At 47.7% G+C, this 27,801-nt stretch overlaps 3 protein-coding genes across 6 annotated transcripts; 1 reads left to right on the top strand and 2 right to left on the bottom strand.

Annotated features, from left to right (window-relative positions):
* Nucleotides 1-452: 452 nt before the first annotated feature.
* Nucleotides 453-6,417, bottom strand: zp3f.2 (zona pellucida glycoprotein 3f, tandem duplicate 2). 3 transcript variants are annotated; one of them, XM_035430201.1, is made up of 11 exons: nt 6,252-6,417; nt 5,619-5,797; nt 5,431-5,534; nt 5,179-5,270; nt 4,761-4,941; nt 4,298-4,403; nt 3,708-3,796; nt 2,923-3,020; nt 2,215-2,322; nt 1,467-1,503; nt 453-624 (listed from the first exon to the last, which is right to left on the bottom strand). In XM_035430201.1, exons 2-10 carry the CDS (start codon nt 5,667-5,669, stop codon nt 1,487-1,489), a joined length of 846 nt encoding a protein of 281 aa, XP_035286092.1. In that variant the 5' UTR covers nt 5,670-5,797; nt 6,252-6,417; the 3' UTR covers nt 453-624; nt 1,467-1,486. The 3 variants fall into 3 exon arrangements, with proteins under 3 accessions (XP_035286092.1, XP_035286090.1, XP_035286091.1); XM_035430199.1 differs by lacking the exon at nt 6,252-6,417 and adding an exon at nt 6,071-6,196; XM_035430200.1 differs by lacking the exons at nt 453-624; nt 1,467-1,503; nt 2,215-2,322; nt 6,252-6,417 and adding exons at nt 2,326-2,363; nt 6,071-6,196.
* nedd8l (NEDD8 ubiquitin like modifier, like) lies at nt 6,359-9,159 on the top strand. 2 transcript variants are annotated; one of them, XM_035430221.1, is made up of 4 exons: nt 6,359-6,406; nt 7,276-7,323; nt 7,559-7,641; nt 7,971-9,159. In XM_035430221.1, the coding sequence occupies exons 1-4, from the start codon at nt 6,374-6,376 to the stop codon at nt 8,056-8,058; spliced, it is 252 nt and encodes an 83-aa protein (XP_035286112.1). In that variant the 5' UTR covers nt 6,359-6,373; the 3' UTR covers nt 8,059-9,159. The 2 variants fall into 2 exon arrangements, with proteins under 2 accessions (XP_035286112.1, XP_035286113.1); XM_035430222.1 differs by lacking the exon at nt 6,359-6,406 and adding an exon at nt 6,491-6,713 and having other exon boundaries at nt 7,971-8,462.
* ap1g2 (adaptor related protein complex 1 subunit gamma 2) lies at nt 9,157-26,959 on the bottom strand. Its single transcript, XM_035430154.1, has 22 exons — nt 26,729-26,959; nt 25,098-25,300; nt 23,131-23,255; nt 21,678-21,819; nt 21,201-21,297; nt 20,639-20,715; nt 19,346-19,441; nt 18,304-18,384; nt 17,910-18,008; nt 17,154-17,209; nt 16,786-16,899; nt 15,734-15,874; nt 15,130-15,184; nt 14,571-14,693; nt 14,344-14,433; nt 13,509-13,636; nt 13,189-13,293; nt 12,608-12,758; nt 11,737-11,884; nt 11,210-11,376; nt 10,650-10,748; nt 9,157-10,547 (listed from the first exon to the last, which is right to left on the bottom strand). Exons 2-22 carry the CDS (start codon nt 25,296-25,298, stop codon nt 10,446-10,448), a joined length of 2,397 nt encoding a protein of 798 aa, XP_035286045.1. The 5' UTR covers nt 25,299-25,300; nt 26,729-26,959; the 3' UTR covers nt 9,157-10,445.
* Between the last annotated feature and the right edge of the window lie 842 nt (nt 26,960-27,801).

Below are 27,801 nucleotides of genomic sequence, written 5' to 3' on the forward strand. Positions count from 1 at the left end.
TCAGAAACTAAGGTAATTGGTTGGAACAAAAGCCAGCCCTACACAACCAGCGTTGTACAGCCAAAATGCCCACATTGTTCCAAATTTCACTGTTTTGACCTAGAAGCCAGTTTCACCCCTTGTGCCTGGATCGAAGGTGCTGTGATCTGACTGGTTTGTCGCTCTGGTGTGCGACTGGTGGAAGTACGTGGGAACAGAAACATTATATTGCCGACCGTTTACATATTCAGGTTGTGGGTATAATGTATACACGAGAATTTATAATTTTTTCTCCCCTTCAGAATGTGTAAGTTAACTTTGAAATTCTTAACTGTGTGAAGCACGAACCCCACAATGAGATGTCTGGCACACATTTAATACATTCATACTGTGAAATCTCACATTAAAATCTTTAAACACAAAAAAAGTGAAGGCAACCAAAGGACTCCAGAACAAATTCTTTCCAACACAAAGCCAAAGCATTCGGGTGTTTATTTCGATAAAAAATAGGAAGGCAAAGAATAAATCAACACCAGAGAATTTTGTTTGGCGCCCTCTGCTGGATCAGTGCCACAGGTCAGCCTCGGAGCCACCTGTCCCCATCCAGCCTTGCCCAGAGACACCTGCAGCAGGCACACGCATCACCTGGAACAGGAGACACCGGATGAGCAATGCTGCTGGGATAATGGACTGCATTTTTTATACAGCGCTTTTATCCAAAGCGCTTTACATTTGATGCCTCTCATTCGCCAGAGCAGTTAGGGGTTAGGTGTCTTGCTCAAGGACACTTCGACATGCCCAGGGCGGGGTTTGAACCGGCAACCCTCCGACTGCCAGACAATCGGTCTTACCTCCTGAGCTATATCGCCCAACAGAGCAGTGCTTCTCAGCCTCGATCCTGGGGTACCCCTGTGTACGCTGCTTTCCGCTCCAAACACAATTGCAATCCCAGAATTTTAACAAGTCATTCATTTTTCTTAATTAGGAGCTTTTCGTGATTGTTTACCCTCTTAAACCACATTGTCAGAAATTGCAATGTGTGCCATGGAGAATAAAATCCCCATGTTCATGCTGCACTACATAGAAAACAATTGAATCAACAGGCTTCTAATTGGACAAAGTTTGGACACCAGACCCATGACACTAACAATGTAGAAGATAAAGAATTCAAAGACAAAGCAAATGATAAAGCCAAACTGTATTTTGTCAATACATTTTAGGAAATGAAACACGTGTTCAGCTACATGTTCAGGAGTCTGTTGATTAACCTCAGTCTTTCAATTGGTCCAAAAAGTTTGTTACCCCTTACATAAAAGTGGGTAAATAATCGCTCTAAATATGAAAAAGTACCTAATGAAGAAAAACTAACAGCTTGTTAAAATCTGGGGATTGCCATTGTGGTTGGAGCAAAAACCAGCATACAGAGGGGAGCACCAGAACCAATGATGGGAACCACTCGGGTAATGGCAGAACCCCAGAAAGCTTACCGAACTCTGGCTACATGAAATCATGGCCTCCAGTCCTCTGTAGTCAGAGAGAGAGAGAGAGAGAGAGAGAGAGAGAGAGAGAGAATATTAAAATTCAGTAGCAGTGAGAGAACAAGGTATAAACCCCACAAGAGGTGGAGCCTGTCCTCAACTTGCTTAAGCTAACCAAAGAACTCTCTCCACACAACAAACCAACTTAATTTAATGTTCCACTGGGACTGACAAGTTGTCAACCAATTCTGCACTTCTTGCATTTTCCATCTCTCTTGGACTATACAACACCCCCCCCCCCCCAAGGGGCAACTACAACCAACATAAGAGTTTAAATCTCCAGACCAGTGGTTCCCAAACCTCCCCTCGGGTACCCCCCCATCTGGACCCAGGCATCCGAGGAGTTCCATCGCAAGCACACCCGATACAACCATCGACTGCCTTCATCAGTCACATCAGGTATGGTTGTGATGGAACACAAACACCTGTGTGCATACCTGTGGTCCAGAAGTGGCCACCCGAGGAGAGATTTGGGAAGCGCTGCTCTGGACCACGGAAGCGCAGGAGAGTTGGGAAAGGCTACTCTCAGGTAGAGGCGACAACTGTTCCCGTTGCAGAGCAGTGTTCCGCGCTCAAGGCTTAAACTACTGCCGAGCTGGTTGCAGTTGCTCCAAAAAGTTCAGGGTCTGTTGAGCCGAAAGTGTAAACGGAAGCCAGGATCAGATCCTCAAGGGCTTTTGCCGGAAAGTTGGTTGACCTTGTTCTGGCACGGGACACTTCCCCGATTCGGAGTGCTGGCATCCCCGAGACCCGTCGATGATGGTGAGGGGTCCAAGCGTGGCCGTGTGGGTCACACCCTGCACCCCTGGGAACGAGATGGTCGCTAAAAACGGAATCTCCCCGCCCCTTTTACAAACAAATAACATTAAGGCTAAAAACAATTATCAGCTCATTACAATTATGCTTGGACCAAAAAAAAAAAAAAAAAAAATTCAGGGATTTAATAGAACGTTTGGTAAAGTAATCTGTGTTGAACAGCAAGTTCACCCTGAAGGGTTTGGTGCATTCTGTAGTTCTCCTAAGGAGGTTTAAACTTTGGGCAAGAACTTCGGTTATATGTGACATACGGCAGATTTAAAGGGGTAGTCCAGCTTTTAGGGAAATCTTACCCATAGTTAGACGATCAATACCAATTTCATCCTCGTGCTAAAATATTAGACAAAATCTACGGTCTGCATGCCAACTGTGCTTGTGCTGCCTCTATGAATGGCTGCAGACAGAAGCAACGTGCTCTTGAATAAACCTTAGAATTACACCATAACAGCCCCCCCCCCCCCCCTCACCCCATGACCGAGTTTGAAAACATCCGGTTCACATGAAGCCAATTTCTCACACGGCTACTCTTCTGGCCACGAGATGAACATCGCCACACAGGTGCGTAAGGTACAGAAGTAACAGGAAATACCTGAGTCCGAGCTCCGGCTCCGCCTCTCTTTGGACAGGCAATGAGAATCACAGCAGGAACAGAGGGAACTCTGGGAAGGATCGTCCAAGAGCTCCCACCTTTATAAAAAAAAAAAAAAAAAAAAAGATGACATCAACTATCTCCAACTAGTCCCAAGCAGGCTCACATGCACAAAACATATTTAAATGCTACAGACAGAAAAATCTCACACTCATACAAATCCCAGACAATTTAACACTTTAATAAACTCTACAATCACACAATTATGAAAATAACCATCTTGTTATAAATTTTCTGTAACCTGTAATAACGTTAGTGTCAAAATGGTTGAAGCACTGAAAAAATGAATAACAGTTTTAAACCATTGACTGTTTTTAATTGGCCCTTGAGTCACTCAAGGTTTTTGAATGTCCTGCCAGTTAAGTCGGTGAAGTGCTCAATATCCTCCTTTCAAAGAGGCCCTGTTGGTTCCTCTTCAATTAGCCGGTTAGACAAGGGAGCCGACACATTGGAAACCATAATGCCATTTCACTGAAGATGGCACTAAGCTTACACCTAAGAATTACCCTCTTAAAAAAAATCACTGAGTGCAGGTCTTTTATATAACGCTCTACGTACATACATACAGTATTGGACCCTGGTCTGTTGAGAGACCGTAGTCAGATGCTAATGAAAGTTGGTCGGGATGTTAGCGCCTCGCTAAACGCGACGAGGTAGCATAGAAACACAAAGTAAACAAGTTGCCAGTGCACATCGGCGGCAGCAGCGTGCGTTGCCATAGCTACCCTTCCAGCTCTTTGTTGTACTGGCAAGCCTTCCTCCTCTTGTCCAGTCCCTGTGGGTCCCAGGCAACGATCCTGCAGTGGAGGTACACCTGGGCGTTTGGGGCAGAGTGAGGTAATATGGGGGGGGGGGGGGATGTCACCAATCTTCAAACCCTACATTTCAGCCAGATCTCAAATGTTCCGCAAGCTCCAAGACTGGCCGTCCCCCTCCCTACATGGTAACTTCACCCAGGTACCATGAGCCTCATTCACAAAACTTCTTAAATCATTCTTGCTTTCGTTCCTAAAAATGTTCCTACGAAAAAAACCAATATGGGATTCATGACACATTCACGTGCAGACCTTTGTTTTTTGTGCATATCCCAGGTGTACAGGAGGTATGAATGCTGGCAGTTTGTAAATTTTATGCGCAGTCCCGTTCATGTCATTTGCATAGGAACGGGAATGCTACCGCTCACATCAACTCAGGTGAATGCGCTAGCTAGCTTCTACTGCACCGCGACTCCCGGTTTAGGAGGTCTCTTAAAGGAATGCCATGCGAAGGAAGCAGCCACAAAACAGGAAGTTAGGCACGTCTGTGGCGCACTCACTTCCTGTCCCGCGGCAAAACGGAAGGCCTGCAGAGAAAGATGCAGCTCCGAGCTTCGCTGTCTGGGCAGGAACCTGGAGCTCCCAAACTTGCTGTCCAGCAGACATCTTTAAAAGGGAAGGAGGTGGGAGGAAAGACTGCAGCATTATACATTTCCAGCCCTGGAGGGTTACAGTGTTGTTTCAATAAAGACACAGTGTCATTGATGTGAAGCACCATGATTTCCAAGAGCTCCCCCTTGTGGAGGTTCTTCAGCCTGCTAAACGTGAGCGAGTGAGCGTTACAAGTCCTTCACCTGATCTAGAGAGCACAGGTGGGTCAGTCAGTCGCCTCAGATCAGCGAAATGACAGAGCGAGGATGATACTTCCGACCAATGATCCGATTTTGGCAGAACCTCACTGCCCGCAGAGAGCACCCTTAAACAAGCAAGGGCGTCCCAGCCCAACCCCTAACCCCCCCTCACCCCCCGTTGGCGATGACGGGGTAGACGGGCCCGGAGGGGTCCGGTTCTGGAGTGGTCGCTGCCACACACTCGTCCAGCAGCAGCAGGAGGGGAAGGTGGGCCTGCTGGTCCACTGCAGCCCAGATGGGGATGAGGGAGCCCAGGTAGAAGGTGGAGGACTGGGCCGGCCCACTGAAGTCACCTGCAGGAAAAAAAAAAAACAGGTGCACGCGCGCTCAGGACGCTGACCACCTCTCTCTCTCTCTCGTTAGCATCCCTGCTCACTGCAAACCAGTTTGGGACTCCGCAACAACTGGACATGCGTTTGCTCCCGTTTGGAGAATGATAGCGGTGTGTTGCAACCCGACCGTTTCAACCATGACTTCGGACAAGTCAGGCCCTGGGGCTTTCACCGGTGCTCGTCAGAGACGCTGCTCACCGTTAGCAATCCCCATGTAGAACCGCAGGCTTCCGTGCCCAAACGCAGTCCCAAAGGATGGGTCCATGAATCCTGGGAACATGCCCATAGGTCTGTACACGGCAAAGACACAATATTTCAGGAAGCTAAGGTATTTTGGGACATCAAAAAAAAAAAAAAAAAGAAGCACTTCACAGGTTTGACGGGGATCACCATGGGGACCAACATTCCCAGCACTGAGTAAAAATAATTAACGGACAATCTTGCCCTTACCTTCTGTACTCGCACTCAACAGGAACTGAGAATACAGGCGGTTGCGGCTTGGGTAACGGCTTGTAGGTTAGCCTGGTATTGTAAGTCACCCACTTCGCTGTTATCTTGAGGGAGGGAAAGCGTCCAGTTTATATTGCAGATCCGGTGGTCCTACTCAAGTGCCCTACTAGATTAAAAGAGGCGTCTACCTGCCGCTTTAGACGACATTCGTCGAGTCGGATTCTGAACGCGATCTTCATGCTTCCATCGGGAAGCTCCGTGACGTTGGTTGCAAAGCAGCTTCCGAGGAAGACGCGTGAGAATTCCACATGCTGACCCACCGTCCATGTCACTCCAACGGTGTAGTTACTGCACTCAATATGGACATCTGTTAGGGAGGAAATATAGCATCAGACGAGATTCAAACGAAGGTGAACCTGTTAGATCAGTCTAATCTAATCAAATGTGATTGGAAAAAATAAAATAAAAAATTATCTGACAGCCGTTTATTTTAAACCGTAGAGTAGGAAACGCACAGAGACCAAATACCAGAGTTTCACTTGGTGGCTCTTTAGATCAAAACACGATAGAGTAAACAAAAGTAATAATGTAGTCCTATAATCAAAGCCACGCAATCACGGAAATATTAAATAGTTTATACCGCCATCGTAAGTCGTAGCGATGGCTGTGGCCACAACAGTCAAGGCCAAAACACCTCGCCATAAGCAATTCATTTACACGAAACGAATCTCCTTTGTAGCCTACTGCCCTTTAGACTTAGGTGAAAACTAATTACAGGTCATTAACAGGATGCCACCTGCTGCCCCGTGACGTCCACGCACCTGTACACGCTTCGAAAAATCCCGCGATTCTTCTGTTCAAATGTTATACACGCCATTAGTTTCCAGAGAAAGTTTTAGGACGTTCATTTCGCGGAACAGTTCGATGAATAAATATTCCATCGATGCTTTTTAAGCTAGGTACTGTGCCCAAACAAGTAAGCCCGCATTGGACATTTGATATGGTAACTGTTTAAAAACCAAGCCGTTTCTTTCTCCGGAACCATAGCTCTAACATTGAGAACGCTGGGATTTTTTACACGTTACGCAGGAAGTGAAGTAAAATTGTTGTCATTTTCCCTTTAGAAATAAGCTTGAAAAGGCACACGATTTGTTTTAGTAGGAGGCAAATAAGAACATATCTGTTTTAAGAGAACCTTGTAAGCACTCTTTAATTGTATTAAAAAAAATCTATATTCGGATTTCGAAACCAAACAGACCGTGGAAATGTTGATTAAGGTTAAGGTAAGTATCCAGCGTTATCTTTGCTAGCTGGCTAGCTAACTGTGTTACCTCGGTGAGTGAAGTAACGGTAGCTAACATAATGACGCCAATGAAGAGGTGTATATGTATAGATGCATTACACCTTTGTGACACCGTATGTAGATTACTGAGTGTTCGTTAGCTGAGTAACTAAGTAGTGCTAGTTAGCTGACTTGATATAGGGGAATGGGCATATCCAATAGTCATTCTTTCAGCACGTGAAACTATCTGCATGAAATCTAAGAATGACATAGCTAGCCAAATTGGTCGGTTCAGTGGAACGCATGCCTAAGGTCCAGAGGTGTGCCGATGTGGAGCGGTTTCAGAGGTCCACCGAATCAAACCTTGGTCTCACAGTTAGCCTCAGGTAAACTGGTCCCATCGTTCGAGCTCTGTTGCGACTGGAGACACGGCGGATGAAAGCAGCGGGGCTATATTTGAATCAACCTGACGGCTATGTTCTCATCTGTGAAAGGGAACAGAAGACACCTGGTACCTTTACTCGTTTTGTTCGCTTTAATTGTGTCTCTGTTCTTATTCCCAGACGCTCACCGGCAAAGAAATCGAGATTGATATTGAGCCCACAGACAAGGTATGAAGAGACGTTTGTGTGGATAAACTCGTTCGTCGTTTCTCTGCTAGACTGCGTCTAAATTACACTCATCCCTCTGTATAGTATGAATGTACCGTAGTATCCAATCTCTCAGTGTGTAGCCTATATAACTGCTCTCGTGTTCAGTGTTTGTGTTATGTACTGTACTGTCCATTAGGAGCATAAAAGGTAGTAACCCTCTTTTGATGACTGTTTATGTATCTCTCTCTCTCAGGTGGAAAGGATTAAAGAAAGAGTAGAGGAGAAAGAAGGGATTCCACCTCAGCAACAGAGACTCATCTACAGTGGGAAACAAATGTAATAATTTACTCCATGTTTGCGTGCTTGTTGATACCCGATTAATTGCAAGGTCTAAGACATCCCTGACAAAAATGGGATCCCTTTTGGCTAGATTTGGCTATAGGCTCAAAAAAAACTAAAATGGGAATGCTGTGCACATATGCACGTGCACTCTGCTCGCGCACGTGCACTCTGCTCGCGCACGTGCACTCTGCTCGCGGGCGTACATGCACGTGCACTCAGCTCACGGACGTACATGCACGTGCACTCTGCTCGTGCGTGTACATGCACGTGAACGCTGCTCGTGCGCGTGCTGTACTGAGCTCTTCTCTCTCTCTCTTTCTCAGGAATGATGAGAAGACCGCTGCGGACTACAAGATCCAGGGGGGCTCTGTGCTCCACTTGGTTCTGGCACTAAGGGGCGGGGCCTCATAAACCCGTGGCACCTAGCTCCGCCCCTTCCCTGCTGGTCAGAGTTTCCACCGTACTTTGGGCCCTGGTGTCTGTCTGTGGTGCCAAAATCTTCCATGTGACACCGGTTTCTGATCGCCAAGCTCACGCGTGTAGAGACGTGCGTAGAGTATGTTGAAATTTCCAGAATGTTTTTTTAAATTTTATTTTATGCTTTAGCCCTTTTGTTCCCTGCTGCCCCCAGCAGGGACAGAATCATGGTTCCACAGATCTTTATGTCCCTGGGATAGACAGGGAGAGCACGGCCCCGTGCGTGGGCTATAAAGATCGGTGGACGTTGGTCACGCGTTTCTGAGCACCCGCGAACGCACCGCCATTTGGAGACCGCCGATTGATTGCTTCATCAATAAAATGTGAGGTGTGCTGTTGCTCTGTGTCTGTGTTTTCAGTGTAAGTCATCAGGGTGTGTGTGTGTGTCCAGCATGCCTAAGGAGACTGCTTTTCCTGAAAATCTCAGGAGTGTATAGTTCTCTAAGTTTGCCTTGTATCATTTTAGTGGTAGTTTCCTGTGGACAGTGGTTGCTTCCTGTTGGCAGTGGTTGCTTCCTGTGATCGGTGGTAGTTGCCTGTGGACAGTGGTTGCTTCCTGTGAACGTTGTGTCTCCTCCACTTTGTTAGTCTTCCTTAAAGCAGTCTGCTCTTTTCAATCAACTTTTATTTAAAAAATAAAACAACCCAAACCAACCAAAACAAATCAACACAGCAAGGATTAATTCTCAATACAACATATTTGTTCCCCCCCCCCCCCGCCCCCAAACATTTTGTGCCACAGTATAAGTAGTGTCCCCTCTCGTCACCCTTTCAGTGGTGTATGAGCAGCAGACGCCCCCGTACAGAATGAGAAGTGTACAATATGAGTTTCAGCCAACTGTACAGCTGTGGATTGTGCGTCCTGAGCAGGGAAGGGCTCTACAGTGCTCCCATTTTAGGAGCGATCGCTCCTGAAGTTTGAAGTGTGCTAACTGTGCTAAAAATCATTTAGGGGCACATCTGCTAATCGGGATGCATTGGTGGACTCCCACATTTTTCAACACAAGAGCACACATGCTCCTTTTTTTGGGGGGGGGGGGGGGGGGAAGTTAGCGGAGAGTAGGGTTTGGTGTCGAGAGCCGGTTCTGATTTTCCAAGAACCTGGAATTCGTTTATCGAATCCGTTTAACGAAACCTGAAAATGTATTTTCGCGATGAGTGAAATGCAAAGAATTTTAATCAAGTGCCGAGATCACTCTATTTTACTTTTTTACCGAAATGACAATTGACTTTTTATGGCAGCCTAAATCTGCAGAAAATAAAGATGGTTTTGCGTACAGACACATTCGGATTTCTTTTTCGCACTGGAACAATATCACAAGAATCGGAAGCCAGGATTCGATAATAACAGGATTCGATAAGCAGAATGGGAATGGTAACCGGAATTGAAAAAATCTAAACGTTACCCAACCCTAGCGTAAGAGTCCTTGCTGTGTTCTCTCGGAGGTACATTCAGGTAAAATAATGTGGGTAAGGTTGAACATTGCGCCCCTCCCAATTTAAAAACATTCTCCAGGGAAGCACGTCTTCCTGGCATACTGGCGCAAACACCATTAGCTTTGTGCCTACGCTGTGCATGACATTTTCTGTATTGATTCTCCTGGGTCTGAACCCATGTAGATGCTAACAGAACAACTTTTATACCTCTGAGGGAAGGGACAGATACCTGCTTTGTAGTTCAATGGGGGGGAAAAAGGAGATAAGAACACTGTTGGGGGGGGTTGGGGGGGGGGGGGGGGGGGGGGGGGAGTGTGAGAACAGGAGAAAGTGTTGGTGTTAATCCTGTGGCTCGCTGACCAAAAGGGACCCACCGGTCCCGTCTCAGGTGACAAAGCCGATTCGCACGGACGTGACGCGTGGGGGAGCCCGAAGTTCTGAGAAGACCCGCCCTCTCCTGAACAGTTCTCACACAAAAAACGACACTGTCCCCCAATCGGGTCAGTTTTTTCAGAGCAGTTCAACTGTTCAACGATGACTGACGGCTGAGCTGGCCAATGATAAGAGAAGAGGAAGGGGGGAGGGGAGGGGACTGGAATACTGGGTGCCTGGATTGGCCGGGTGCTGTGAAAAGCTCACTTCCTGTTGGATGTGATTGATGGGGCCGGGTGGTTCAGTGGCATGCGTCCGTGTCGCTGATAGACAGCTGTCGCACATTATTGACGAGCGTCCATTTTGGAGCAGGGGCCCGGCCTGGCGTGTCTGAAGAGTTCGGGGTCACGGGGGGCTAGTCAGTCCAGGTCCGGACGGCGGAATGATTTCATTGGTCGACGGGCAGAATCCACCTCCTCACCAGCGAGGGCGGGTGGGTTGACTGGCAGCTGTCACTCACAGGCCGCAGCGGGGAAGGAGTCGATCTGCACGGTGTCCTGAATGGTGGAGCCCTGGGCAGAGAATGAGACTCGAACCCGCATTCGCAGACTCACCTGGGGAAGAGAGTCACATGGAGCAGGTGTCTTTCTCATGCACACATATATGCAGCGTACAGAAAGGATCGACGGAGAAAGCAAACAAGCACACACACACACCTTGTTGGGGTTGTTGAGAAGGACAGTCTGGGTCACCTGACCCAGTCCATCAGCGAGTATGACATCACCGCTTGGAGCTTTCATTTGCAGCTGCACGCTCTGAGAGGGAGGTCAAAGGTCAGGGGTTACATTATTACATTACAGGCATTTAGCAGACGCTCTTATCCAGAGCGACTTACATTGCATCCGTTCATACAGCTGGATATATACTGAAGCAATGCGAGTACCTTGCTCAGGGGAACAACGGTAGTGGGTTAAGGGCAAGGGGCACAGAACAAACGGAAAGGTAGACAGGCCATAAGAAGGACAAGGAGACAGAAAGGGGAAGAGAAATAATAGTAGAAATATTTATGTTTATATTATATATATGAGAGTTTCTCAGCCTTGGTCCAGGGGGACCCACTGTGTATGCTGGCGCTTTCCCCAAACCATAGTAACAAGCTCTGTATTGTAACGACTTAATTAAGACACTAATTGTTCTTAATTAGAATTTTCACATTGAAAGGACAGCTGAGAGTCTCAGTCAGGCAGGGAGAGACACGCCTGGGAGCCACACCCACCTTGGGCACCGCCGCCTGCAGCGTGAAGTGTGTGATGTCACAGTGGGAGGAGTTAGAGGCGACGAGGGTGACGGTGACGCTGGTGTCCGTCTGTCTGTCACACTGCAGAGTCAGAGTCACTCCGTTCTTCTCGTACACCTTCACACCGGGCGCTGCAGATGCACACACTGACGCATACACACGCACGCAAACGTAGACACGCACACACACACACGCACGCAAACGTAGACACGCACACACACACACACACACACACACACACATGCACACACACACGCACACACGCACACACACATGCACACACACACATGCACACACACACAAACACACACACACACACACATGCACACACATATGCACACACACACACACACACACACACATGCACACACACACAAACACACAGACACACACATACACACACACACACACACAAACACACGGTTATATTGCACAGTGGTCTCGGGGGGGGGGGGGGTGTACACAGGTAGCACTGCTCCAGCAGAGTGGCTCCTCCCCTCTCTTACCTGGGGCCGGATCCAGGCCCCCCAGCAGGTCCAGCAGGTCCCCCCCAACACTGCTGCTCACAGCGCCGAGGCCTGGAGGGGCGGGGGCAGCCAGGCGGGGCTGCAGAGGCTCATCAGACCCCCCCAACAGGTCCAACAGGTCACACACCTGAGAGAGAGAACACCTGTACTTATACACACACACCTGAGAATACACCAGTACTTATATACACACACACACACACCTGAGAGAGAAAACACCTGTACTTATACACACACACCTGAGAATACACCAGTACTTATATACACACACACACACACACCTGAGAGAGAAAACACCTGTATTCATACACACACACACACACTTGAGAATACACCTGTGTTTATACACACAAACACCTGAGAATACACCGGTGTTTATACACACACACACACCTGAGAGAGAACATACGTGTATTTTTTCTTTATTTTTTTTTTCTTTTACTGTGTGCAAATAAACTAAACTAAACTAAACAAAAACTAAACTAAACTGTATTCATATACACACACCTAAGAGAGAGAACACACCTGTGTTTATATACACAAACATACACACCTATGAGGGAATACGCAAATACATACATATGCTCACTCACTCACACAGGTTCAGAATTTTGGCCACCCTTGAAAACGATACACAAAATGACTATCGAAAACAAATAACATGAGCCTTTTTCTGTAATATTTTATAAGGCTGGAGAACACTCAATCAATCAATCAAATCATCAATCAATCAATAAATCAATCACTCAATCTCCATAATGCTAAAATATTAAAGCATTGAACACATGAGCCTGGACAATATGGTGGCCGTCAAGATTAACAGTAACTGCATACTAGGGTCAGAGCTGACCTGGGCTGCAGGTTGTGGAGCCTCTGTCCCCTCCTCCTGCTTGTTTTTGGTTTGCTCCAGCCCTTTCAGGGTTCCTCCCGCCACCATCTCCCCGTTGGTGTGTCCCGGGGAGTTCTTGTCAATCACGGGCATCCTCTCCAGCACGGCAGCCCTGTGGGCACAGCATGCACAGGCTACCACACCGTGACTTAGAGCCAAGATGGCCATCACTTCACCACACCAGGCGTGCCCCTTGACTTAGAGCCAAGATGGCCACCACTTCGCTACACCAGGTGTGCCATTTCGGATCTACACAGCGTACAGTCTACCACACCTTGACTTAGAGCCAACATGACCACCACTTCACCGCACGAGATGTTCCAATTTGGATCTACACAGCGTATAGTCTACCACACCTTGACTTAAAGACATCTCAGCGGACATACATAGTGTTCACGTGATAAACTTACCAGTTGCCGATGATTACCCAAACTCAAACACCAATATATATGTCCTGGTCGCGTGATACTTTACGAGCTGACGAGACTGACCACATGCAGCATAATTCCAACTGTCCCACACCTGCCTCCCTATGACAGTACCTCATGTGGTCGTACTTCCTGAAGAGCGCGTTGTACTCTACTGCCCTCTGCTGGAGCTCCACGTCAATGCAGCTGCCATAGATGCTGACAATGCTCCTGATACGACTGGGGGGGAGAGAAAAAAATCAATAAAGCTTTAAAAAATTGTTGTATTCTGATACCACTTTTAAAGTTATGGAAAGGTGTTGGCTGTATATGTATAAATGAATACTGATTTCAGATCAGTAAGTGCTTTGTGTGAAGCGCTTGGTGTCGGCTGTATCCATGTAAGAACATACTGATCTGAGACCAGTAAGTGCTTTGCTGGATTCAGGTCTTACTCCACGTTCTGCGTGATTCGGGTGCTCAGCTTCATGGTTGCCGTGAGAGCGAAACCTCTGGTCGCCGGGGCGGACATGTGAGACTGTAGCACCGTCTCCAAGGCGTCCAGAACATCATCCTCTGTAACCTAGCAACATCGCATCAGCAAACATCATCACCGTCACCAGACGGTCACCAAGCAACAGCCAAAATTCAGACTAAAAATGAGATGTCATCAAAAATCAATCCTCTCTCTCCATCTCTCGCCCTCCCTCTCTCTCTCTCTCTTTCTCACTCTCTCAATTTCAGCTCATAATGGCATGACAAAACCAATGGTCAGGTTTTTGGTAAAGCACATACATCCAACATATGAAAAGTGATGATGGGAGGGGTGGAGGGAGGACCAAAGAGGGCAGCTCCTCCTGATTGGCTGCTGTCAGCAGCGCCTGTTCCCTCCCACAGCCAGGCAGGCCTACAGGACCCTGGACAGCAGCGGCCTCACACAGGATTGCTCAGCTGAGGCTGACTGCCAATAAACCCCAGTGTTAACCAGTTGCCTGCGCTAAGCCGTTTATAAAAGTGCGACCTCCCGCGTCTTTAGAGAGAGAGAGCGTTTCACCACCCGCCCGCCCACTGGGCCCTTTCAGCCTCCAGAGTGAGAGTGCTGTTTTTTAGTTTTTTTAAAGTTTTGTTTCCCACTGGACGTTTTCTTTGGGTCTTGGAGCACAAGGTCAGTATGTTTTGCCTGTTCCCCTCATACCTCGGAGAGCCCCCCCGTGCCAAGTCACACAAAGAAAAACTAATAAAACCCACCAACATACATGCATATATGCTTCCTCTCTCTCTCTCTCTTACCTGTACAGGTTCTGTCTCCTCACACTCTCCTTCCAGCAGGAGGTCTCCATACTCCCCAATACACCAGCAGGCCACCTGCACCAGAGATTGCTGCAGAAGAACACACACACAACACACTATTATATACTATACACACACCACACACACACTATTACACACTATACACACACCATCATACACTATTACACACCACACAGGCACCGTCATACAGTATACACACACACTACCTGTGAGATGTCAGTCACCAGTGCCCTGTACAGTTTGTGTACAGTGTAGCAGTGCAGCTCTGTTGCCGTGGTAATGAGCTGGATCAAATTGGGCACCGTCTCATCTCTCACATCGCCCCCTGCCTGAGAAAGAAGGTATTACAGCAGTGATGTTACATTCATGTGGAATAATTTAAGACAATCCACATCAAGCACCTCCAGCAAGAGATCTACTGCAAAAATCACACAGAGGCTGGTGCTGTTAAAGAGGGTATTTACCCTGGTACACACAGAGGCTGGTGCTGTTAAAGAGGGTATTTACCCTGGTACACACAGAGGCTGACGGTGTTAAAGGGGGTATTTACCCTGGTACACACAGAGGCTGACGGTGTTAAAGGGGGTATTTACCCTGGTACACACAGAGGCTGACGGTGTTAAAGGGGGTATTTACCCTGGTACACACAGAGGCTGGTGCTGTGAAAGGGAGTATTTACCCTGGTACACACAGAGGCTGGTGCTGCTAAAGAGGGTATTTATCCTAGTACACACAGAGGCTGGTGCTGTGAAAGGGGGTATTTACCGTGGTAAGAACATGCAGGATGGTATCGATGTGCCAGCGCTGAGATGGGGCATACCTAACAGAGGCACAGAGACACAGGTGTTCAGTGATTCAGGTAAATGCAGTGAACATTCCACCGTGAAACACACAGACAGTGAGACATAGAGAGACAGACTGAGACACAGACAGTGAGACACACAGACTCATAGTGTAACAGTCACACGTGTGAACCAAGAGCAACAAGGGGAACTCAAAATGTATATAGAGAAAAAGTGAGCCACAGAGAGACACAGTGAGACACTGGGAGACAGTGAGGAACTGAGTCACAGTGCAGAAAACTCTCGCCCTGACAGACGAACTGACAGACAGACAGACAGGCAGACAGGCAGACAGGCAGACAGGCAGACAGGCAGACAGACAGACAGGCAGACAGGCAGACAGACAGGCAGATAGACAGGCTAGACAGACAGGCAGACAGACAGGCAGACAGGCAGACAGACAGACAGACAGACAGACAGACAGACAGTCAGACAGACAGGCAGACAGGCAGGCAGACAGGCAGACAGACAGGCAGACAGGCAGACAGGCAGACAGGCAGACAGACAGACAGACAGGCAGACAGCACCTCTCTGCGGCGTTGAAGATTCCAGAGGCGGTGTGGGATCGGAGCTCAGGCGGGCAGCAGGAGAGGAAGAGGAGCAGCTCCTTCATCAGGGAGCGGATGTTCACGGCAGAGACCAGAGCCAGAGACAGCTCCAATGCTCGCCTAGGGAGGAAACATAGATAACGTCCTTACAACATCACCACAACGCTCTCACAACATTACCACAACATTCTCTCAACATAAACACAACTTCACAACTTAAACACGACCTAACCACAATGATCTCACAACATCACCACAACACACCTACCTCACAACCTAACCACAACCTGAACCACACGGTCCCCACACCATTCCTCACAAAATTCTCAAAACATAACCACAACATTCTCTCAACATAACCACAACATTCTCTCAACATAAACACAACCTCACAACTTAACCACAACTACGGCGACCACAGGACAAGGTTGGTACGAAATAAGACCAGACACAGCGATCGCAGAGCAAAAGGCTGGCACTAAATAAGACCAGACACAGCGATAGCAGAGCAAAAGGCTGGTACTAAATAAGACCAGACACAGCGATAGCAGAGCAAAAGGCTGGTACTAAATAAGACCAGACACAGCGATCACAGAGCAAAAGGTTGGTACTAAATAAGACCAGACACAGCGATCGCAGAGCAAAAGGCTGGTACTAAATAAGACCAGACACAGCGATCGCAGAGCAAAAGGCTGGTACTAAATAAGACCAGACACAGCGATAGCAGAGCAAAAGGCTGGTACTAAATAAGACCAGACACAGCGATAGCAGAGCAAAAGGCTGGTACTAAATAAGACCAGACACAGCGATCGCAGAGCAAAAGGCTGGCACTAAATAAGACCAGACACAGCGATCGCAGAGCAAAAGGCTGGCACTAAATAAGACCAGACACAGCGATCGCAGAGCAAAAGGCTGGCACTAAATAAGACCAGACACAGCGATCGCAGAGCAAAAGGCTGGCATTAAATAAGACCAGACACAGCGATCGCAGAGCAAAAGGCTGGCACTAAATAAGGTCGATCAGAGCTCACCGTTTGACTGAGGCATCCTGATCTTTCATGCAGTCCACGATAGTCCCACGATGACGCTGCACTGCATTGTGGTCCGTCTGCACAATCTTCTGCAGCGATGTCATGGAGATATAACTGAGGAACACACACAAACACGTTTACACGCATGCACACATTCACATACACATATATACATACATACATAGACACACAGACATACACCAGTACTTCTCATTAATTATCCAAATTTCTGCATCTTCTGCACATGTAATATAAATACCTAATTACACACTGTGTGCTAGACTGGCGTGAGAAGGTGACCGTACAGACAAAACTACCTTTATGACGTGAAAAGTTTGGGATTGAGAGAGAGATACAGACAGACTAACCGAATGTTCCTGTCATTGTTCAACAGGAATCTCCCCAGAATATTCACAGCCAAGACCTGTAAAGAGAGCCACACATACACACACACACACACACACACACACGCAGGCAGGCACACACACACACACACACACACACACGCACGCACACACACATAGACACACACACACACACACACACATACACATGCAGGCAGGCGCACACACACACACACACACACACGCAGGCAGGCACACACACACATGCAGTTACTCCAACTGAAACAACGCTGTCATTATCTGTGTAATATCAGAGTACTGTATATGTGTGCATGACAGTACTAGTGTGTGGGGTTTAGACTGTAAAGACTGCATGAGTGTGAGCGTGTGTGTGTGCGTGTGCGTGTGCGTGTGCGTGCCTGCGTGTGTGTGCGTGTGTGTGTATGTGTGTGTGTGTGTCTGTGTGTGTGTGTGTGTATGTGCGTGTGCGTTAGCGTGAGTAACTGACCCTCAGGCCGCTCTCAGACTTGATGTCCATGATGGTGAGTACAGTCTCATACAGCACGGCACTGCATGCGTATGTGTGTCTGTGTGTCTGTGTGTGTGTGTGTGTGTGTGCGTGTGCGTTAGCGTGTGTAACTGACCCTCAGGCCGCTCTCAGACTTGATGTCCATGATGGTGAGCACAGTCTCATACAGCACGGCACTGCATGCGTATGTGTGTCTGTGTGTCTGTGTGTGTGTGTGTGTGTGTGTGTGTGCGTTAGCGTGAGTAACTGACCCTCAGGCCGCTCTCAGACTTGATGTCCATGATGGTGAGCACAGTCTCGTACAGCACGGCACTGCCCGCAGTCTTACTGCTGTCTGTGTTCGTCGCCACCTACGGTAACAGCCAATCAGCACGCCCGAACAGTACCGGCTACAAGCACCAATAACAACCTGACAACCAACGAAGCAGCAGTACCCACAAACCCGTAACCAATAACGAATATGTGCACACGGCTAAAAATATGACGTAGCGCTGTGATATTCTACGGCTCACAAGGCAGAACACTTAAATTATAAGAGAACATTTAAAATATAACTGCCAGACGTGTGTTTGTTAAAAGAGAAGCCTGGGGGCGGGGCTCAGCGTCGCAGGGCGGAGCTAAACGCAGAAACTCCGGCGCTCGCACCTGTGCCAGAAGGTCGTTCATCGCGTCACTCGCCACGTCGTCGTTTCTTCCCAGAATCCTCAGCAACCTCAGGATGCGCACCTGAGAGAGAGATGAGAAAAGAGAGGGGGGAGAGAGAGAGAGGGAGGGAGAGAGGAACAGAGAGAGAGGGAGGGAGTTAGGGAGGGAGAGAGAGAGAGAGATTGGAAGGGAAAGGGGGGGGAGAGTGACGAGGAAGAGGGAGGGAGAGAGGGACAGAGAGAGAGGGAGGGAGGTAGGGAGGGAGAGAGAGAGAGAGAGAGAGAGAGAGGGGGGAGAGAGAGAGGGAGTGGGGGAAGGAGAGAGAGAGAAGGGAAGGGAGAAAGAGAGAGGGAGAGAGAGAGAGAGAGAGAGAGAGGAAGGGAGAGTGGGAAAAATAGCAGAAGTAAGAGGGAGAGGGAGAAATAAAATGAGAGAGGGAGACAAATGAGTAGATGAGTGACAGTGTAATCAGTACAGTGACCATAAAACCAATAACTCCACTGTACAGTTCACCCCCAGTGAGTGAAATAGATATTTGACTAAGCAGCACCAAACACTAGCAGCGTGATTAATATTAATTAGGGCAGTAACAGAATGTAACAGAAAAAACATGAACAGAGCAGATATTTCATGACAAGATGCTTTTGACCTTTAAATCCTGTCATTTTCTGTTAAAAGCATAAGCTCTAAGGTAGGGCTACCCAACCCTGTTCCTGGAAATCTACTGTCCTGTAGGTTTTCACTCCAACCCTAACAAAGCACACCTCATTCAACAGCTAGGGCAGGGCTGCCCAACCCTGTTCCTGGAGATCTACCATGCAGTAGGTTTTCACTTCAACCCTAACAAAGCACACCTCATTCAACAGCTAGAAATCTCACTGAGCTGCAAATTAGTAGAATCAGCTATGCCAAATTAAAGCTGAAATGAAACCTTAAAGAATGTTAAATCTCCAGACACAGGGCTGAGCCCGCCTCCCTAAGAGCTCATGCTTTTTAATGACAAAAGGCAGGGTTCAAAGGTCAAAGGTGGAGCTCGACTGACCTGCAGGAACGGGTCACTGATCCCGGCAACGTTGTGTTCTGGGGAGTAACCAGACATCACCAGACCCTTCATAACCTGGACCAGCTCTGGAACTGCCTGAGAGAGAAACAGACAAAGAACGAGAGCACAAATTAAAACGTCATTTTGATAGTTGCGTTGCTCATGGTCTAACCATGAACTAAATTAAGTTACTTGCTTGTCCGTGGTTTTTAGCCCTTTTTGCAATTTGCAAACTTGCAAATAATTTAAATGTTCAATAAGCTTTGGGCTGCTGGGTCACTCATCCTGTTATATGGCACGGTCCTAGTGCATGGACAGACTCTATGGTCCTGTATGGAATCCATGCCAGGGCATTGTCGACCGTGACTGGCAGCCCCACAGGGTTGCATGGGCACCAGCGTCACACACAGGATGGGAGGATTACGGTCGGCTGGGTGCCACCGCGTTACAGCGACCCCTGCTGGTTGACCGGGTGCCTGCAAGTCAGGCCGTCGAGCCGAACGCGAAAGGTCTTCCTCTGACTCCCGTCCGTGCGAGCCCGACTGGCAAACCGCGGTGCGGTTAAAAGGTTCAGTTAAGAACATTCCGATCACACGCTCGCGACCTCACGCCTTAAAGGGTCAAAAGCGCGCCAAGTCACCCAATTCAATGGGTGGGGCGACATAGCTCAGGAGGTAAGACCGATTGTCTGGCAGTCGGAGGGTTGCCGTTTCAAACCCCGCCCTGGGCGTGTCGAAGTGTCCTTGAGCAAGACACCTAACCCCTAACTGCTCTGGCGAATGAGAGGCATCAGTTGTAAAGCGCTTTGGATAAAAGCGCTATATAAATGCAGTCCATTTACCATTTACCATCAATTTACCATTTAGAACTGAACCTGAAACCACTTTTGTAACCGACGCGTTAATCTCTTTTTTAAAAATGTTAAACCCGCCATGAAAACCCACCTTAGACTCCCGTTTCTGAACCCCGGGGAGATTAAAGGTATTAAGACTCTGTTCATAACTTTCACATTTTGATACCGGTTAGTGAGCTGAACTGGAGGGACAGAAAATGAGAGGCAGACAGCGAAAGAAGGAAAGAGAAAAGAGAGGGATAGAGGGATAGAGACAGTGAAAGAGGAATTGCGAAAAGAGAGGATTGGACTTTCCTACTTTTGAAAATAGAGAAGTATTACATGCACAGGAGAGACAGACAGACTTTTAAATAGAGAGTGATTGTGCTCTTATTGCAGGTGTGTGTGTGTGTGTGTTGTGTTGTGTGCTGTGTTAGCACAGGAGAGCGTGTATATAGCACCTTGCGAAACTGGACCAGTGTCTCTGGGCTGCGTTCACACAGCTCAGTGATGAGAACCACGGCTCCATGCAGAACTCCTACAGAGGGGGAGAGAGAGAGAGAGAGAGAGAGGGGGGGGGGAGAGAGAGAGAGAGAGAGAGAGAGAGAGGGAGGGGGAGAAAGAGTGGGAAGGGGAATTAATTTAGAGATGATGGCCACAGCACTGACAGAGAGAGTGACAGACTATAAGAAACAGCACTGACAGAGGGACAGACTGTAAGAAACAGTACTGACAGAGGGACAGACTTTTATCAAGAGCACTGACAGAGGAACAGACTGTAAGAAACAGCACTGACAGACAGAGCAACAGACTGTTAGAAACAGCACTGACAGAGCGACAGACTATAAGAAACAGCACTGTCAGAGCGACACACTGTAAGAAACAACACTGACAGAGGGACAGACTGTTATCAACAGTACTGACAGACTGTAATATACAGCACTGACAGACAGTGACAGACTGTAATAAACAGCACTGACAGAGTGACAGACCACAAGAAACAGCACTGACAGACAGACTGACCGTGGTTTTTCTCAGACAGCAGAGAGCGAGCAGATGGGGTGAAGAGCTCGCCCAGTTCTGGAACCTTCCTCACGATATGGACCGCACACAACGCTGCCTGTAACAGTGCAACCACCACCATCATCATCATCACCATCATTATCATCGTCACCATCATCATCACCACCATCATTATCATCATCATCATCACCATCATTATCATCATCATCACCATCATCACCACCATCAATATCATCATCATCAATACCACCACCATCAATATCATCATCATCATTACCATCATCATCATCATCATCATCATCACCATCATCACCATCATTATCATCATCATGAGGTAACAGTAATGACCCTGTAGTGAGTAAGGGTAAGAGTGATAGATAGAGGTCACAGTAGACAATATTGAAAACGTGAACAAAGCAGTTAATGATACTCAGTTGTACAGACAGCATGCGTGAGAGAAAGGGCTCCAGTACTGACCTTCTTCTTGATGTAGGAGTTGGAGGCTCGCAGGAGCCGTTCGATCTCAGGAGCCAGGTCTCTGCACATCTCAGCCGAGCCCATGCAGGCCAGAGTGCACAGAGCCAGAGACTGCACATACTGACTGCTATGAGACAGGTCACTACCAGAGAGAGAGAGAGAGACAGCACGTACTGACTACTGTGAGACAGGTCACTACCAGGGAGAGAGAGAGAGAGACTGCACATACTGACTGCTATGAGACAGGTCACTACCAGGGAGAGAGAGAGAGAGACTGCACGTACTGACTACTGTGAGACAGGTCACTGCCAGGGAGAGAGAGAGAGACAGCACGTACTGACTACTGTGAGACAGGTCACTACCAGGGAGAGAGAGAGAGAGACTGCACATACTGACTGCTATGAGACAGGTCACTACCAGGGAGAGAGAGAGAGAGACAGCACGTACTGACTACTGTGAGACAGGTCACTGCCAGGGAGAGAGAGAGAGACAGCATGTACTGACTGCTGTGAGACAGGTCACTACCAGAGAGAGAGAGAGAGACAGCACGTACTGACTACTGTGAGACAGGTCACTGCCAGGGAGAGAGAGAGAGACAGCACGTACTGACTGCTGTGAGACAGGTCACTGCCAGAGAGAGAGAGAGAGAGACTGCACGTACTGACTACTGTGAGACAGGTCACTGCCAGGGAGAGAGAGAGAGAGAGAGACTGCACGTACTGACTACTGTGAGACAGGTCACTACCAGAGAGAGAGAGAGAGACAGCACATACTGACTACTGTGAGACAGGTCACTACCAGAGAGAGAGAGAGAGACAGCACGTACTGACTACTGTGAGACAGGTCACTACCAGAGAGAGAGAGAGAGACTGCACATACTGACTACTGTGAGACAGGTCACTACCAGGGAGAGAGAGAGAGACTGCACATACTGACTGCTATGAGACAGGTCACTACCAGAGAGAGAGAGAGAGAGAGAGACAGCACGTACTGACTACTGTGAGACAGGTCACTGCCAGGGAGAGAGAGAGAGAGAGAGAGAGAGACTGCACGTACTGACTGCTGTGAGACAGGTCACTGCCAGAAAGAGAAACAGTGATAAAGACAGACAGATTTGACTTCTAACAAGTCTGTAGTTGTTGAACTGTGGACTGTATACATATTTTAAGAATCAAGAAATTCTCATCTGGGCAGCATATTGCTTCCTGTATGCACTAGGTTTCACTGAAAATGTGAGAGATAAAGAGATAAAGTGTGATGTAAAAACTGCCTGTATCATAATAAAGTGAGCATAACATTTCACTTCTCTATAAACTCGGGGGAAGAGTGTAATCTCTCACTTCTCTATAAACTCGGGGGAAGAGTGTAATCTCTCAGTTCTCTACAGACACAGAGGAGAAGTGTAATCCCTCACTTCCCTACAGAGGCCTGCAGAAGGGGGGCAATCACTCACTTTTTAATGGAGTTGGTGATCAGCAGGCTGGCGTCCTGTTTCTCGTCCAGCAGCAACATGGCCCCCAGGTAGCCCACCCGCTTCTCGCTGTACCGCGGACTGGCAATCAGACGCACACACTCCATCTGAGGGAGAGTGAGGGAGAGGGGGGAGAGAGAAAGAGAGGGAGGGAGGGAGAAGAGAGGGAGGGAGGGAGGAGAGAGGGAGAGTGCAAGAGAGGGATGAACAGGGAGCAATGGAAAGACAGTGAGGGGGGAGGGAGGGAGAAAATAAATTAACATTAAAAAAATTTCACTGGTGCTAAATAATGTGATACAGGCACCACAACAGTAGTACAGCTGCTGAAACTACTAAAAGGTCACCAGAACAACGTCACAGTCACCAGAACTATGACACAGTCACCAGAACAACAACACAGTCACCAGAACAACGACACAGTCACCAGAACAACGTCACAGTCACCAGAACTATGACACAGTCACCAGAACAACGACACAGTCACCAGAACAACGACACAGTCACCAGAACAACGTCACAGTCACCAGAATAATGATACAGTCACCACAACAAGGACACAGTCACCACAACAAGGACACAGTTACCACAACGACACAGTCACCAAAAAAACGACACAGTCACCAGAACAATGATACAGTCACCAGAACAATGATAGAGTCACCACAACAATGACACAGTCACCAAAACAACAACACAGTCACCAGAACAATGATACGGTCACCAGAACAACGCCACAGTCAACAGAACTATGACACAGTCACCAGAACAACAACACAGTCACCAGAACAATGATACAGTCACCACAACAAGGACACAGTCACCACAACAACGAAACAGTCACCAAAACAACGGCACAGCCACCAGAACAATGATACAGTCACCAGAACGTCACAGTCACCAGAACTACGACACAGTCACCAGAATAATGATACAGTCACCACAACAACGACACAGTCAATACAACAACGACACAGTCACCAAAACAACAACACAGTCACCAGAACAATGTCACAGTCACCAGAACTATGACACAGTCACCAAAACAACGACACAGTCACCAGAACAACGGCACAGTCACAAGAACAATGATACAGTCACCAGAACAATGACACAGTCACCAAAACAATGACACAGTCACCAGAACAATGATACAGTCACCACAACAATGACACAGTCAGCAGAACAATGATAGAGTCACCACAACAATGACACAGTCACCAAAACAACAACACAGTCACCAGAACAATGTCACAGTCACCAGAACTATGACACAGTCACCAAAACAACGACACAGTCACCAGAACAATGATACAGTCACCAGAACAACGTTGCAGTCACCAGAACAATGACACAGTCACCAGAACAACGACAAAGTCACCAGAACAACGACACAGTCACCAGAACAATGATACAGTCACCAGAACTATGACACAGTCACCAAAACAACGACACAGTCACCAGAACAATGATACAGTCACCAGAACAACGTCGCAGTCACCAGAACAACGACACAGTCACCAGAACAACTTCACAGTCACCAGAACAATGGCACAGTCACCAAAACAACGACACAGTCAGCAGAACAATGATAGAGTCAGAACAACAATGACACAGTCACCAGAACAATGATACAGTCACCACAACAATGACACAGTCACCAGAACAATGACACAGTCACCACAAAAACGACAGTCACCAGAAGAATGTCAGTCACCAGAACAACGACACAGTCACCAGAACAATGATAGTCACGACAAAAACGACAGTCACCAAAACAACAACACAGTCACCAGAACAACGTCACAGTCACCACAACAACGTCACAGTCACCACAACAATGACACAGTCATGATAGCAACAACATGAGCGATGCCAAACCAAGACTTTTGTGCCAGAAAGCCAAAGCACAGGTGAACACAAGTGAGCGACCCGCGGCAGTCTCCACCCACCTGTCCAAAGTGGGCGGGGTAGCCCAGCATGTGCACGTAGAGCAGCTTCGCCAGGTTGTGAGAGCGCCCCCCGTTGTCCGCCTGGCGGAACTGCGCCCGTATGGCGGCGCACTCCCGCTGGATCACCCCCCGCTCCTCACCCTGAGTCCGAGCACTGCGGATCACACGGATCATCTCCTGCAGCCGCACCGACGGAGACATGTCTGAGAGAGAGAGAGAGAGAGTGAGAGAGGGGTGGGGGGGGGGGTGGGGCGACAGGGGGAGAGGGAAAGAGAGAGAAGAGAGACAAGAGAGAGAGGGGGCGACAGGGGGAGAGGGAAAGAGAGAGAAGAGAGACAGAGGGTGAGGGGAGAGAGAGGAGGGACGGGGGAGATGGGGAGACAGGGGGGAGAGGGAAAGAGAGAGGGGGGTGAGGTGAGAAAGACACGAGAGAGAAATGGGGGGGCTTCAAATTCAAATGTGCTTTATTTGCATGACAAGATACAAGACAAATGACGAGACATTATATCCTGCATACATTGCATTGGCAAAATAACTTCTTTTTTTTTGTCACAACAATAAATAAAAAAAAGAGGAACCAAGCAGTTCAAAATTTTTTCTTTTTCTTTTTTATTTGTGCGATATTGTATTTACACTTTTTATATACATCAACGCTATGGCAAAACGAAAGTAGCTATCGTTGTCATATCAATAAATAAAAATTTTCATGAAAATGAACAGAATTTGGAGGAGAGACACAATATGAAAAAATATGATTCTGGGGACGGTGTCTAAAAAACGATGGCAGTGACGTGCTTCGTTTCGTTTTCTCACTGAACAACATTTAACATTAACACAACATAACTTACAGCTAGCATACGCCCGGGAAACACCCTTTGAAATGAATCACATCTAACGTACTTCCAACGGATAAGCATGATTACAGTTCAAGTGAAAAACCGGTTAAGTGAAATGATAATATATTTATCGGACATAAATAAAAAAACGTCGCTATTTCCGGAAAGGCGGTGAGCTCGTGTTACACAGGCTCAACTTCCATATGACAGGTGTAGCGAACAGCACACCTGAGATGTCGCCACTTCCTTACAAATAACTGTGCGCGTTCGTTGCATAAAAAGCACAAACAGAGCCGTGGAATGTCTCCTCCGATCGTTTACTTTAGCTTGACAAACTAACTGGCTAGATTCCTTCGAGCTGTGTACACTGCCCGCGAGTAAAAAGGCTAGTATGGCTAACTTACCTGCGAGAGCCATTCAAGGCAATTTTGCATACACACGCTACGCTGGCTAGCTAACTCACGAGAGGAACTAACTTGTAAAATTAGCGTTGCATAGCCAGTTGTAGATCAGTAATGTTGCCAGCTAGGTACCTAACGTTAGCTACCGCCGTTTCGCTTGAATTATTATACAGCTAATGCACTGGTGCGGATAATGCAGAAAACCGGACCCCGACATTAGCGAGCTTGCTACAGCTGTCTATTGCTAGCATTAACATGGCTAGCTACACCGCCGTTGTCACTAGTGCTACGACAGGGAAAACACGTTCAACAACACCCTGTCAAACGAGGTTCGCGAACACCAAATGCACAACAAGTCCGAAATTTCATCAATATTGCATCGGCTAAGGCTTACCTCGGAATAAAACGTTACGTGAACCAGCGACGTCTCTGTACACAATCGAAGGCACCGTTCTGTGCTTGCGGTCGACACTGTGAGGTGTCACCTAAATCACTGAGATGTTGTAGCTAACGTTAGCGTAGCCACCTAACGTTAGAGGTGAACTACTGACAGTACCACAAGGTGTAGATTCACCCGTTCCGATTGAACACAAACCACGGGACACTACTTCCGGTATCTGACACCTGACGACAGTGAGGCTCCGCCCCTCGTAAGGGAAAGACCTTTTACCTTTATTTCGCTGTCTGGGTCAACAAGTGGTCCTCTACTGTTTTATATATTTTCTTAGGTGTAATGTAATTTTAGATATTGTGTTATATTTTGACAGATTTAGGTACACAGTATCTAAGGATCATTTTCATTTTAGATGTTTCAGCCTCAAATCGCTGTGATGATGAATTGTAAATGAAAAGCTAACTGTCATTCTCCTGATTAGTTTGTGATTGCGGAGTCCCGTTGGCCTGTTTTGCCTATTCAGTGTGGCTGCTGGGTGCGTATCCATCTGTTGCGTGATGGTGTCAGTTGTATAACTGCATTACTTGTGTCTTTCATGTACTTTCTTGTCCATCATAGATCTCACGTTGTGTTACAGAGCAAAAAAATGTCAAACGTGTTTTGGCTGTCCAAGGGGTTCTCTCTGTTTTAGTATTGTGTGCATGTGCAGCCAAATTAATAATAGCCCCTTGGCTGGATGTGTAGCTTGGTGTGCACGCCTTGCGTGTGATCGGGCGCATGTGAAAAGCTTGCTTCGGTGTGACAAGATGCGGGTCTGGGAGACATGTGACATCACAAAGGCTGTTGCCATGGGAGCAGAGTCCAAGGAGGAAATGCCCTTGAATTTGGAAATGATGGGTTGAAACAAGAGACTGCATGCAGTCACATGCAGGCGAATGGAGACAGACAGTAGGACAGAGAGGGATAGAGATGGGGGGGGGGGGAGGATGGGGTTGAGAGAGAGATGTTTAAATAGAAACCCAAAGAGAGAAAACAGACGTACTGATGCTTACGCACTGATGCTCGCACACTGT

Source organism: Anguilla anguilla, chromosome 8, assembly GCF_013347855.1.
Source record: "Anguilla anguilla isolate fAngAng1 chromosome 8, fAngAng1.pri, whole genome shotgun sequence".
NCBI lineage: Eukaryota > Metazoa > Chordata > Actinopteri > Anguilliformes > Anguillidae > Anguilla > Anguilla anguilla.

What these genes read in the sequence shown, in the direction of transcription:
- zp3f.2 (XM_035430199.1), bottom strand. Translation starts at nt 6,143, where the DNA reads ATGAATTGCTTATGGCGAGGTGTTTTGGCCTTGACTGTTGTGGCCACA. An exon ending in AATGTCGTCTAAAGCGGCAG is followed by an intron (nt 5,535 to 5,618) that starts GTAGACGCCTCT and finishes CCCTCCCTCAAG; the next exon opens with ATAACAGCGAAGTGGGTGAC. An exon ending in CCCGTCATCGCCAACGGGGG is followed by an intron (nt 4,404 to 4,760) that starts GTGAGGGGGGGT and finishes TCCCTTTTAAAG; the next exon opens with ATGTCTGCTGGACAGCAAGT.
- nedd8l (XM_035430221.1), top strand. Translation starts at nt 6,374, where the DNA reads ATGCTTTTTAAGCTAGGTACTGTGCCCAAACAA. An exon ending in ATATTGAGCCCACAGACAAG is followed by an intron (nt 7,324 to 7,558) that starts GTATGAAGAGAC and finishes TCTCTCTCTCAG; the next exon opens with GTGGAAAGGATTAAAGAAAG. An exon ending in ATCTACAGTGGGAAACAAAT is followed by an intron (nt 7,642 to 7,970) that starts GTAATAATTTAC and finishes TCTCTTTCTCAG; the next exon opens with GAATGATGAGAAGACCGCTG.
- ap1g2 (XM_035430154.1), bottom strand. Translation starts at nt 25,298, where the DNA reads ATGTCTCCGTCGGTGCGGCTGCAGGAGATGATCCGTGTGATCCGCAGT. An exon ending in ACCCCGCCCACTTTGGACAG is followed by an intron (nt 23,256 to 25,097) that starts GTGGGTGGAGAC and finishes ACTCTCCCTCAG; the next exon opens with ATGGAGTGTGTGCGTCTGAT. An exon ending in TGGTGACTGACATCTCACAG is followed by an intron (nt 14,434 to 14,570) that starts GTAGTGTGTGTG and finishes GTTCTTCTGCAG; the next exon opens with CAATCTCTGGTGCAGGTGGC.